Genomic DNA, 13262 nt, shown 5'->3' with positions numbered 1-13262 from the left:
ATTATATTAGATTGAAGTAGATAGGAACAACGTAAAAAAAAAAATCCCTTAGGCAAAATCCTTCCCCTGGTGGATTGGATAATAATACTGAGCAGGAGATATTAGCTTGTAAGTTCCAAAACGTTAATTTTTCTAAACTACAGTGGTGCCTCGCTAGACGAATGCCCTGCTAGATGAAAATTTTGCTTAACGAAAGGATTTTCTGATTGGAGGTTGCCTCGCTATATGACAAGGTTTTCTATGGCCAAAGCTTCGTCGTGCGAAGCGTGGTCATAAAAACCTCTGATCAGAAAATCAGGGCATTCATCTAGCGAAAGGGGAACCAGCTGTAGCAAGGGAAGAAGGCAAAGGAAGAGCAGCTGAGAGGCAGAGACCAGCAGAACACAAAGAGGAACTAGCGGGGGAGAAGCGGAGGGGGGGGGGAAGAGGAACGAAGGAAGGGAAAGCAGCCCTTTCTCTTCCTTCCTTCCTCTCCCCCCACCGCCGACAGAAAGGACAAATCCAGGGGTTCGGACAAGCTGCAAGTGCTTCCCCGAACCCCGGGATCTGTGCAGGCTCAGCAGCAGGGGGAGAGGAACGATTTCGGCGCCTTCTCGGCAAAGGCAAGCGGGCGGGCTAGGTGTCCCCCGCTTGCCTTTGCCGAGGAAGCCTAAGGGCAGGCGGGATGGGGGGAAGCGGAGGATCTTTTCTCCGCTTCCCCCCTTCCTGCCCGACACAGCGGGGATTGTAGGGGGCTTCTCAAGCCCCCTACGATCCACGCTGTGTGACAGGCGGGATGGGGGGGGAAGCGGAGGATCTTTTCTCCGCTTCCCCCCATCCTGCCCAACACATTGGGGATCGTACGGGGCTTCTCAAGCCCCCTACGATCCCCGCTGTGTGACAGGCGGGATGGGGGGGAAGCGGAGGATCGGCAGGCGCTGCTTGGGGAAGGCAGGCGGGCAGGTGGCAACAGCCCGTGGAAGCTCCGGGGCTGTTGCCATCTCCCTGCCTGCTTCCCCGAGCTGAAGCACCCGGGGGACGGAGCCGAATTGCGGTGCGGGGGGGCTAAGGGGGAGGCAAACGGCGAAAAGCCCCCTCCCACGCCGCACTTTGGCTCAGGGACTGGCTTGGCGGCAGCGAGAAGAAGGGGAGGAACTAGCGGGGGAGAAGTGCCAAGCCATTCCCCAAGCCGAATTGTGGCGTGGCGGGAGCTTTTCGTCGTTTGCCTCCCACTCGCAGCGCCGCAATTCGGCTCGGGGAAGCAGGCAGGGAGATGGCAACAGTCTGGGAAGCTGCAGGGTGTTGCTGTCTCCCTGCCTGCTTCCCCGAGCCGTAGTGCATCGGGGGACAGAGCCGAAGATCGGCGGGCGCTGTTTGCCGGGGTTGACAAGCCCCGCAAGCAGCGCCCGTCGATCTTTGTGACAGGCGGGGCAGGGGAAAGGCGGAGGAACAATCCTCCGCTTTTCCCCACCCCCGCCTGTCACACAACACAGATCCGAAGATTGGTGGGCGCTGTTTGCCGGGGTTGACAAGCCCCAGCAAGCAGCGCCCTCCGATCTTCGTGTGACAGGCGGTGGGGAAGGCAGGCAGGCAAGAGAGCAAGCGCCTGCCTGCCTGCCTTCCCCGCCGCCAGTCCCCCGGAGCCCATAGGAACGCATTGATTAAGTTTCAATGCATTCCTATAGGAAACCGGGACTCGCTAGACGAAAAATTCGTTACACGAATTGACCCGTCGAACGAATTAATTTCGTCTAGCGAGGCACCACTGTATTTCAAATATGGATCAAACCAAAAGGTTCCTGGCTATATAGCCAAGAAGAATGGGATCAAAAAAGAAAGCATGCCCCCCCCCCAAATGATACACTGTGTTTAAAACAAACTGTAGACCAGGCTTCCTCAAACTCAGCTCTCCAGAGCCTACAACTCCCATGATCCCTAGCTAGCATGACCAGTGGTCAGGGATGATGGGAATTATAGTCTCAAAACATCTGGCGGGCCGAGTTTGAGGAAGCCTGCTGCAGACCATTTGACAAAATTGTTGCTCCACCCCTACAAAATAATTATTGCCAGGGGGAGATCATGCAAAACGCCTATCAAGACTAGGCAAGTCAGGGGTGACATAATATGCAATCAAGTCTCCTGAAGTTTGTCCTGCAGCAGCTATTAACATTTAAATGGGTGAGTCCAGGACAGAACATGTTTAGAGGATGCTCTGCCATGTAACAAATTAACATGTAACAAATCAACATTTCCACCTGGGAGGTCCAGGAGGATAGGTCAGCTGTGTGACAAAGAGGATTAGATTGTTAGGTTACACTAATCTGCAAGCTTTTTGATGGAGGGTGTGCTGAATCTCGGCAAGCCACTCCATCACATTACATTATGTTGCAACAGTTTTACTGTTTCACAGAAGGCATGAAACAAATCTGCTTTGCTTACGTATAAAATCCTACATAGATATGCTTGTTCTGTTTTAATTAAGAGCCCAGAAAGCAACTCAACAACAATTCTTACATTTCCATAGAACAAGACTTTTGGGGCTGTCCTGAAATCCATTTTAAAGATACTGCGCAAGTTCATTAATTACTTTCAGTACCCTCTTAATATGGATTTGCATTCAGACTCTTCCCCGTTCAATTCCACAAGTTGGTTGTAACTTTCTAAAGGAAAGCTTGAAAAAGAAGCCCAACTCTGCCATGTCCCTGCTACACACACACCTGGGGCCATTTTACCATGGATCCTAAAAGGCAGTTCAAACAAAAAAGATCTAACATGACTTTCAAAAAATGCTCCAGAGAAAAGTGAACAAAAACCAGGCTTGCTGCAAGTTGGAAATATTCAAGTAGTAATTGAGGCTTCAAGGGAAGCCTCTAAAGGATTTAGGGTTAATTAATACCCAAGGTTTACCTTGAGCAAGAACAATCTTGCTATTAAGTCTGATGGGCTAACAATGAGACGTTATTTTAATAGTGTACTTATCCCAAGTTTATGCCAGAGGCAAAACCTGACAAAATCATGGAGTTCAAACACCAAACTTGCAGGAAGCCTAGTTTTTAATTCTGAAATCTGCAGTCTCCTACCAGTTTCCAGCCACACAGTGTTGGAGGTGGAAACTCATTTTTGTTAAATGTGTTCTCCTTATCTGATCTGGCCTTTTATTTTGTGACAGCAGAGAAAAAAATTTATCCATGAGAAACTGACTTGCAAAGCACTTTGAACTTTAGAACAACTTCCATATGCCACAGCTTACACACATAGCCAAGCAAATTGTATTTTAAGGGGTAGATGATTGCCCAATAAAGCTAAAGTGACCCTTGTTCACTCCTATTACTAATGCACATATACTTTACTTACAGTGGGACTTGGGATTGTGCCACTGTGCCAGCCCATCCTGCTGCTTGCTTATGAGCCTAGATGTAACATGCATGTGGAACCTACAACAATAGAATGATATATCTCTAGGATCAAAAATGTGCAATCTGTGGTTGTAGCCAATGCCTTCCAAGTGAGGACACAAGTGCAAGGGGAATTTCCTGCCCCTAGACAGGAGACTCAGCAAAATATTTGGATGTGGGGCAGAAGGTTGCTTGTGGGATAAACTGAAAATCAGGTCGAGGCAGCACCATTAACACACTGCTGAAACTGGTAGAAGGGCAAGATGAAAACTAGATTCACAGAAGAAACAAGGAACGAGGTAAAAAACAACACGGATCCAGTTTTGACATAACAATAAGCACTGGATTACTTCTGATTTCAATTAGCCACAGTTTAGCATTACGGCCACATTCTAAACTGTGGTTGGTCTTAACTATGGTTAGTTGGAACAAGATAGCTGCATAACCCATGTCTTGAAGCTGGTGTGTTTCAGCTAACCATACTTAAGAAGGCCAATGGGTTTGTCAGGCTTCAGACACCACAAGAAGTGTGGCTGGTTTAAAATAGGTGTGAAAACTTCCATACTCCTTCCTGCTGCACCTGAGGGGAGGAGCTAGTGAGGGAGTCTGGGAGAGGCTAGGCATGCTCTCTTTACATTGAGACCATTGTCACCTTGTATAGACACTTTTTGATTTTGCCATCCAGGAAGTTTGAATAACTACTACAATGCATTTAATTCAAGGTAAGTATTCCAAATGTTATAATTACAAAGTACATCCAAAACAGATAAAAACACATTTTGCCATGGTAGTTACCAATTATGAACATATTACAGTAGACCAGTTCTTTTTCACCTTGGTTGCCTCCAGATTGAGTTCTGGGGCCAAATCAAAGTGCTGTTTTTTTACTTATTAAACCTCAAATGCCTCTTAATCCTATTTAGAGATTGGCTGCACAAGCAGAGAATCTTCACTACTGTTTCCCCCCCCCCCAATTATAGGATGCTCTCCCTAACCCTACATTAATAAAAAAATTTGTGCCTAATACTTTGTTTGCACAGCCTTGATAAGGTTTGATGTTTGATGGTGGAATAACCTTAATTTAGTGCAATTTTTTTAAAAATCTCTGTTGGTTGGATGCATGTTTTAACCTTATAAGATTGTTAGTTTGCTTTTATGTCAGTGGATATGCTTAGAGTTACATTGTACTGCCCTGGTTGTTGGCTTTTAGTGTTTACTTCAGTCTATTTATGATTTTGTTAAATCCTTTTATTTGTTCATTGCTCAGAGAACATTGTTACAGAATGACTCATAAACGTAATAAATGGAAATTATGTGAACCCACAAAGTTCACAGTATCCTAGTATCTTAAATCTATATAACCTGCTAGTCTGTCTGTCTTTCTTTCTTTTTTACAGATATCACAAGAAAACCTATGCCCTGGAAATTAAAACTTAAAGACAGGATAAACTTACCTATGAATGTCTGTTGTGCCTGAGAATTTCCCCCTACCCTTGGGGAACACGAATGAGGGTAGTTCGAAGCATTAGCACCCATTTTCTTCAGTCACTCAGGCATTCCACTTGCTGGCTCATCAGCACACAGTTCCATAATCCATTATAAAACTTCAAGACATGGCTCAGGTAGGTTCTTTGCCTCCATTTCTGAACAAAAAAATAATAATCACAGTCACTGCTGTCTTCCCAAGTACACAGCTGTACTTAATACTGTACTTAATTCAGTAAGAGAACATTCATTATGACAAATGCCTGAGTGAGAAAAACACATTTAGAATGCAAAAACAAAATCAGCAGTGCTGCTACAGTTTAAGAGATTGGTAGCCCAATGTTATGCATGTTTGCTTGGAAGTAAATCCCACTGTATTCAGTGGGGAATACTGCAGCTTTAAAATGTTTTCACACATTACATTTAAACCACAGCAGTTTAAATGAATACAAAACCTGTGGTAGCCAATATGGAAATTTTCAAGACAATCCTATTTCCCAGCTCAGTGGATGACTTTAGGTCAGCCACTATTTCCATCAGCTTAACCCATCATGGGATTGCCATGCAGGATCTGAAGTACCCTGGAGAAAAGTTGGGTTCCATGTTCAAAATTAGCCAGGTGCTTTTTGCTACCGGTGTGGGTCCAATTGCAAATACATGGAGATTTCTGTGTTAGCGATCACAGTTTAAAAACCTCTGCCTTACTCCATAGTTAATACCATTTCCATTTCCACGGTGTGTGTTTCTCCTTCTTGCATACAGTGGTACCTCGGTTTGCGACTGCAATCCGTTCTGCAGAGCCGGTTGCTTCCCGAATCAGTCACTCGTCGAAGGCATACTTCTGCGCATGTGCAAAGAGCCAATGGAGCGCTTCTGCACATGCGCCGCTGTGCAGATCAGTTCTGCGCAACCGAACGCCACGGAACCCGGATGCAAACACTTCCGGGTCCACAGTGGTAGGAAACCGAAGCGGTCGCAAACGGAGGCGGTCACAAACCAAGGTTTTACTGTACTGGGACAAGTACATTGTTGTAAGAGCAAGCTACAGTCAAGCAATGTAGCTGAGACCATAGAATGATGGAATTGTAGCACTGAAAGGGATCACAAGGGTCATTTAATCCAACCACCTGGTGAATAGATACTCTGTTGTGGCAACCACAACCTAGATTCAAGGTGCCGTTTGGCGCCTAGTTTATATACACCTGAGTTTCTAACTGGTTGGGTTATAAAGGCAATAAAGTGCTGTATATGAAGGACCAGTTCTTACTGCACACTTTCCTTGTGCTGAAAATATGCCATCATCTAATACCAAGTTATCTGTTCAACTCAGGCCCTCCTGGGCTTTTGATGATGCTATCCCAGCTTTACCTGTTGTTTAAATGTACATTTTTATATTCTTAATGACATTTGAGAAAAAAAATCACTGCCTATAAATGTTTCAGATGTGAGGGTATAATGGTTTTATGCAACTCATGAGCACACAAAAAGTGCTGCTGACCATCTATCTATCTATCTATCTATCTATCTATCTATCTATCTATCTATCTATCTATCTATCTATCATCACCTGCCCTTCACCCCAAGGTCCAGGGCAGGTTTCAGCATTAACAACTATTAAAAACAACTTGCACCCATATAAATAAGATGGGTCCTAAAATATATACCGGTATATCTTCAGGACAAATATTGGACTATGCTCTATAGGGGGCAGCAGCTCCTAGGCTTTGATCAAAAGCTGCAACTGGTGCCAAATGCTGGGGCCAAGAACGTTGTTAGTACACTATACCCTTGGTTTGAATCCTGACGAGGTGAGCCCCTCTTGCTCTGTCCCATTGCTCTGCTAGCTTCTGCCAACCTAGCAGTTCAAAAACACACCAGTGCAAGTAGATAAATAGGTACCGCTGCAGTAGGAAGCTAAATGGCGTTTCCGTGAGCTCTGGCACTTGTCATGGTGTCCTGCTGCGCCAGAAGCGGTTTAGTCATGCTGGTCACATGACCCAGAAAGCTGTCTTTGGACAAACACTGGCTCCCTTGGCCTAAAGCGAGATGAGTGCTGCACCCCATAGTCCAGGAGTCCTTTACCTTTTTTTACCTTTACCCTTTTCTGATTGGCAGGTGCACTAGTTGCCAATTTGCTTGTGAACCAAGTTTACGGTTCTGGTATTGACTTATAAAGCTCAAGATAACTTAAAGGTAAAGGGACCCCTGACCATTAGGTCCAGTCGTGACAGACTCTGGGGTTGCAGCGCTCATCTCGCGTTATTGGCCGAGGGAGCCGGCGTACAGCTTCCAGGTCATGTGGGCAGCATGGCAAAGCCACTTCTGGTGAACCAGAGCAGCACACGGAAATGCCGTTTACCTTCCCGCCTATTTATCTACTTGTACTTTGATGTGCTTTCGAACTGCTAGGTTGGCAGGAGCTGGGACTGAGCAATGGGAGCTCACCCCATCGCAGGGATTCGAACCTCCGACCTTCTGATCGGCAAGCCCTAGCCTCTGTGGTTTGACCCACAGTGCCACCTGCGTCCCTTATTGACTTATAAAGCTCAAAATAACTTAAGACCCCATTATCTAAGGCAATGCATTCTCCCACATGAACCTGCCAAGCCACTCAGAGGAACCCCTCCTGGAAGTGCCTCACCCTGCTCTACTTGACCAGGAAAAGGGCTCTCTCTGCAGTGGTGCCTGCATTAAAGAACAGTCTCTCCACAGGGACCAGGCAGGCACCTCGGTAACATAAAACACTTCTGTTCACCTAGGAATTTGTGGATTGGGAATTGCTGGCTCTATTTATTGTGCTTATGCAACCTATTTGATATATTCTGTTTTGTTTTAACCTAACATTGCTGATCAGCCTGTATGCTGTTTTGGTAAACCACATGAAAAGCAGTACAGAAGTATTTTCAGAAAGAAAACAAAGAGCAGAGATGCATGTGGTTGTGAGTTGTGTAACTGAGTTGTGATATGTAAACCTACAAAATGAGATGTGCTGCATGTAGGATCTTGTATGTGAAGCAATGGAGGCACTCCCTTCCCTGTAGCGCTTTTGAGTCTAACAAAAAACTGGGCGGGTGAGAGTGAGTAAAATAGCAGGCAGATCTTGAGATACTGTGCTGCTCTGGCCACATGACCCCAGTAACCCAAGCCATACACATGGGCAAGTAGGAACTCTCTTTGACAAAGGGTCACCACTTTTTGTTGGGTCCTTTTTGCAAAGAAAGACAGTTACAGCCATCTAAAGGTAAAGGGACCCCTGACCATCAGGCCCAGTCGTGACCAACTCTGCTTCTACAAATTAACAGTTCTGCATGAATCTGAAGGAAAATTTCTATAAGATCATGATTAGCTGGAACTTGACCCCAACTAGCACGAGCAAAAAAAACCCAGAAATAAGCAACCGGTGTTGGAAATGTAAAACTTTCACATGATTGGGAATGCCCAATAATTAAAATATTTTGGGAGCCTGCACTAACAGAAATAAAGAACATCCTTTGTCAGAGCTCCACAGAGACCCTTTTGCAACAGTATCCAGATACTGCAAAAGACTAATTTCAAAAGACAACCAAGAAACAATAACATCAGCAAAGATGGAAAGTGGAAAAATTCCCTACACTGTCAATAAATTCCTGGCTCTCCAGAGTTTAGGAAATGGGTTATATGTCTAAGTTTGTAAACTTAAAAGTAAGAGAAGGAAGGCAGATAGAAGACAACTTTTTTTGTATTTTATTGGAATAACGAAGGGCAAGAGCAAACAAATGCATATAAATTGTTATGAGACGTTTTGAAACATGAAACTTTGCTTTTATAGCAGATTTTCATTTATGGTTTCACTCTAAATGAGCGACAAAAGTGCAATACAAAATATCATAACATATATACCTCAATTTACACAATCAATATTTATCAGTTATAAACAAAATCAGTTCAGTATCTAGTACATTAAATTATTTAAGATTAAGTACAGTATTGTCTCATGTACAGATAATTTATATAATATTATTTTATGAATATTCTTTTTCTTTTATCTTTGTTTTTGAATAACGAATACAAACATACTTCTTTGCTAGGGGCAGATTTAGAACTTAGTCCTGGCATTGTGCAATTTTCATTTTTATGGCTCCATCATGAGGGTTTGCTTCAGATGCAACACCACAAACAGACAGGAAGTAATAATATTGGAAGCTGCCTTATATCAGGATAGTCTATTTGTCCACCTAGCTGAGTATTCTCTACTCTGACTGACAGCAACTCTCCAGGGTCTCAAGAGGAGGTCTTTCCGATCAGCTGATACTTTTAACTGCGGATGCCAAGGTCTGAAGTTGAGACCTTGTGCAGGCACAGCGTGTGTTGCACCACTAAGCAATTTCACACACTTAACTAATACCCTCTTTTCCACATGAACCATAAAGTACCTTATTTTTTTCTTTCACTTGTCATTTAAAAACCTTAAAATCCAGGGGCAGGTCACATCTGTTTACAGGATGTCTCATCTTGCCCCTGTTCCTGTACTGCTTATGCCAACTACCATAGTCCTACCTCCAGCAACTGATCTCAGGGCTCAAGTCCTGGTAAGGCAGCCCTCTACCCTAGCCCCATCGTAGGCAGAAATATGTATTGAACCACCCCTGCCAGGCTCTGCGAAGACATGGGAGGCTACAGCATCAGTTGGCATGGAGACGTACAAAAGATGTTTAGTTTTAGTTTTAACTAATGTTTAGTTTTAACTTACAACTAAACTCACTGTTGTAACCTCTATTTCATACAGGTGGAAATTCCTTTTGCTATTTTGAAAAGATGAGGTTTTTTCCTTGCTAAACAAAGAATAGGAGTTCCCAGATTAAACATGGTTAGTTTGAGGAAAAACTCCCAAGCTAATGACTCAACTATGCTCTTGTCCCTTCTCTGGATGGAAGAGATCAACACAGTCAGTTAGCATTATCACCGCTACAGTCTGAACACTTTAAAAAGGAGCAAAGGTGAAAGGCTACTCAACTCAATGTTCTTCTTACAAAGATCTCTTATGTGTGCCGGATGAGCTGATTTCGCCCCCCCCCCCCCTGCACAGTTATGTCAATGGTGATAAAAGACCTGTGAAAAAACACACTGATAACTGCCTTGCAAGATCAAAGTCCATCTAACCCAGTCACTAAACAATGTTAATATACCGGAGTGAATTCACCATTGTCACATTAGCAATAGCTATGATTCCTGTGGCAATTAGGAAAATATGTCCATGGCCAAAGTTATTCACTAACCAATCCCTGGTGTTATATAGCAGCGCCATAACAAGATACAGAAAGCTTGCCTTAAAGTGGCTACTCATTAATGTGGTGACCAATTCTTCAGAGAAACTCGCCAGACACACAGCTTAGGCTCTCTTTAGTCTACTCTAGGGATTCATTTTCCCCTCTGTCACCCCATGCCATGATAAGGGTGACAAGAGGATATAGCCGCCCTTTCTATATCAAAGCTGCAGACCAAGCAGGAATCACCCATACCATTACACTGGTTTTTTTTGGCGGGGGCTCAATGCAACAAAGACGATCTGTGCCCCCCCCCCGCAGCTTCAAGTTAGAAACGCGGATTGTGCTGGCCATTTTGGCAGCCAGCAGCTCACCACCCCTCAAACAAGACCCTGCCTTTCCCTCTGCAATACCCTTGGTTAGCCAGCAGGAACACAAGCTTATGCTGCCCTCCCTCAGTTCATGGACTAAGGCAGCAAGCTCATGTACATTTTATCTGGGAGTAAGCCCCATTGAACACAGTGAGGCTTAGGTTCAAGATGAGCATCTTGGCTCGGCTATTAAGGCCAGCCAGAATTTGTGTAACCCAGCTTTTGACATACTATAAATGGAGATAAACACCCAAAATGGCACCTGCCTAACTGTAAAGTTGCCTTCAGCCCCAGTTCCAAAATCCCTGCTCCAAAGTTATCAATTATCACACATCAACACTGGAAAAACGAAATGTGCTTGATCACCAAGAAATGTACGGTAGCAGCAGCACCCAGGAATTTTGACCATTTACTCAATTCTATGTGCAGTGAAATGCTGGCAGCATAAAAAAAAATTCCAAGGAGTACTGAAGCCAAGGAATCTGAAGTATTTCTCCAGCCATAGTATCCATGTTTAAAAATTATCCTCCTTCAGTTCTTCAGTTTTGGGAATAACATAAAACCATAGCTAGTACCTTTCCATTGATTTCCAAGATGGTGGTTATATACCCAACATTTTAGCTCACTTTTACTGCTACCGGTAAGTGAAACATGAGGAAGTGCCAACTCCTCCCAAACAAATACAATACTCAGCACATAACAAATGCACATGCTTCATGCCACAATAAATATGCAAATTGCTTTCCCACAAATTTTTAACAGCTTTTCAAAGTGGTACTTAAAAAAAATTGTTGCATGCAAAACAGTAGAAATCTCTATTTGGGGAAGGTGAATTTAAATAAGAAAGACAAACTGTAATCTGTCAGCACCTAGGTCTGCAATACAGCAAACGTCTCAGGTTCCCATCATTCCACCACTTTAGAATTTCTAAGGAAACTGGCAATAATCTGAGGCATCTGGGCTTATAGCCAGGAGTCCCCAACCTAACAAAAGCTCTGTGTACAACTGGGCTTTGGGAAACAGCCATGCTTTTGTATACGAGTTTCCTCTCAACACCAGCATTTTCATACTATTTTCCACTAGGACTTCAAAGTGATTAAATGACAAGGTGCAAAACAAAAAATGAATATTGTGCAGCCAAATTCTTCAAACTTCTGTTTCTTCCAAAAATGGGTATTCTCAGAAGAATAATGAAACAGCCAAATCTTCAGAGTATGCAAAGACTGTTAATGTGTGAACTAATGTTATTTAGACAGATTGGCTTTTAATGTTATAATAATGTGAGAGTCAAAAAGGGAGAGGAAAAAGTACAGTAATCCAAATGCACTACACTAGATCGTAATTGCAAAACTTTTTTTCTGTTATTAACTTGCTTTGAGAAATTACAAAACAAAAAACAAGCACTGTGTTCTTCTAGCAGACTATATCCATTATAATAGCTCTGCAAACCTTACACCACGGGTGTCAAACACAAGGCCCGGGGGCCAAATCCGGCCCGCCAGACCTCGTCATGTGGCCCGCCGAGTGCCCCAGCCAGCGCGGCCCAGCAGCGGGACCTTGCTGCTGAAGCGCCGCACCGACAAAGCGCCGACAAACAGCTGGGGCCGGGGGGGGGTAGAAAGGCGGCCGGAGCAGCGCCGCACGGAGAGTCCCGAGCCTCTGCGACGCAGCAGTGCTCTGTAACACTTTGAATCCTCCTCCTCCTGCCACGGCTCGGCGCCTGGAAACGGCTGCTGCTGCTGCTGCTGAAGCCCAGACAAAGCACCCAGCAGCGCCGCGTGGAGGAGGAGGAGGATTCAAAGTGCTACAGAGCACTGCTGCGTCCCAGAGGCTTGGGACTCTCCGCATGGCACTGCCGGGCACCGACCCGGAAAGCCGCCGCCTCCTCCTCTTGCCTCACCTCCTCCTCCTCCTGCTGCGGCTCAGCCTCACGAATGTGCAACTCTGAGGCTTTACGCACTTCTCCTAAAACGGACACCCGCTGCCTCACGCTGCACAGGAAATGCTTTTTGCCCCTGGGTCCCTTCACGCTCTTTTCTGGCGCTGAATCAAGGCGGCGACCCCCCCTTCCCTTTCTTTCTTCCTCTCTCTCATTCTTATTCTTTCTTTCCCTCTCCTTCCTTCCTTCTTTATCTCTGTCTTCTCTCCCTCTTTCTTTTTCTTTCCTTCTTTATTCCTTCTTTCCTACTCTTCTTTCTCTCACCTCTTTCCTTCCTTTCTCCCCCCTGCTCCCTCTTTTCTTTCTTTCTTCCTTCCTTCCTTCCTTCCTTCCTTCCTTCCTTTCTTCCTTCTGTCCTTCCCATCTTTCTTCCTCTCCCTCATTCTTATTCTTTCTTTCCCTCTACTTCCTTCCTTCTTTCTCCCTTTCCGTCTTCTCTCCCTCTTTCTTTTTCTTTCCTTCTTTATTCCCTTCCTTATTTCCTACTCTTCTTTCTCTCCCCTCTTTCCTTCCTTCCTTCCTCTCTCCCTCCCACTCCCTCTTTTCTTCCTTCCTTCCTTCCTCCCTCCCCCCTCCCCTCCCTCTCCCTCTCCTCAGAAACATAGGATGCTGCTTTATACTTCTGGCCCTTAAACCCTGGAACCAGGAGAGCAGCTCCAGTGAGTCAACCTCAGCCAGTCCCTTTGGTGAAGGGTGGTGGCTCACTGGCAGAACATCTGTCCTGCATGCAGAAGGACCCCAGCATCTCCAGGTACTAGTAGCTCTGCAAAGGTCCTGCATGAAACCCTAGCGAGCCTCCACCACCCAGTGCAGTTACCAAAAATCATTTTTCAATAAATTGTACAATAAT

General features: G+C 44.9%; 1 protein-coding gene across 1 annotated transcript in view; it reads right to left on the bottom strand.

The window, feature by feature from the left end:
• Nucleotides 1-13262, bottom strand: part of BTBD7 (BTB domain containing 7) — an 86938-nt gene that overhangs the window by 53149 nt on the left and 20527 nt on the right. The window contains exon 2 of the mRNA XM_035107003.2: nt 4829-5017. Within this exon, the coding sequence (XP_034962894.1) occupies nt 4829-4910 (82 nt within the window). The 5' untranslated portion in view covers nt 4911-5017. The remainder of the gene's footprint in view (nt 1-4828; nt 5018-13262) is intronic.

The sequence above is a fragment of the Zootoca vivipara genome, chromosome 1 (genome assembly GCF_963506605.1).
Source record: "Zootoca vivipara chromosome 1, rZooViv1.1, whole genome shotgun sequence".
In the NCBI taxonomy this organism is placed as follows: domain Eukaryota; kingdom Metazoa; phylum Chordata; class Lepidosauria; order Squamata; family Lacertidae; genus Zootoca; species Zootoca vivipara.
The sequence above is the reverse complement of the archived record's forward strand: the minus strand, read 5'-3'. Positions and strand labels throughout refer to the sequence as shown.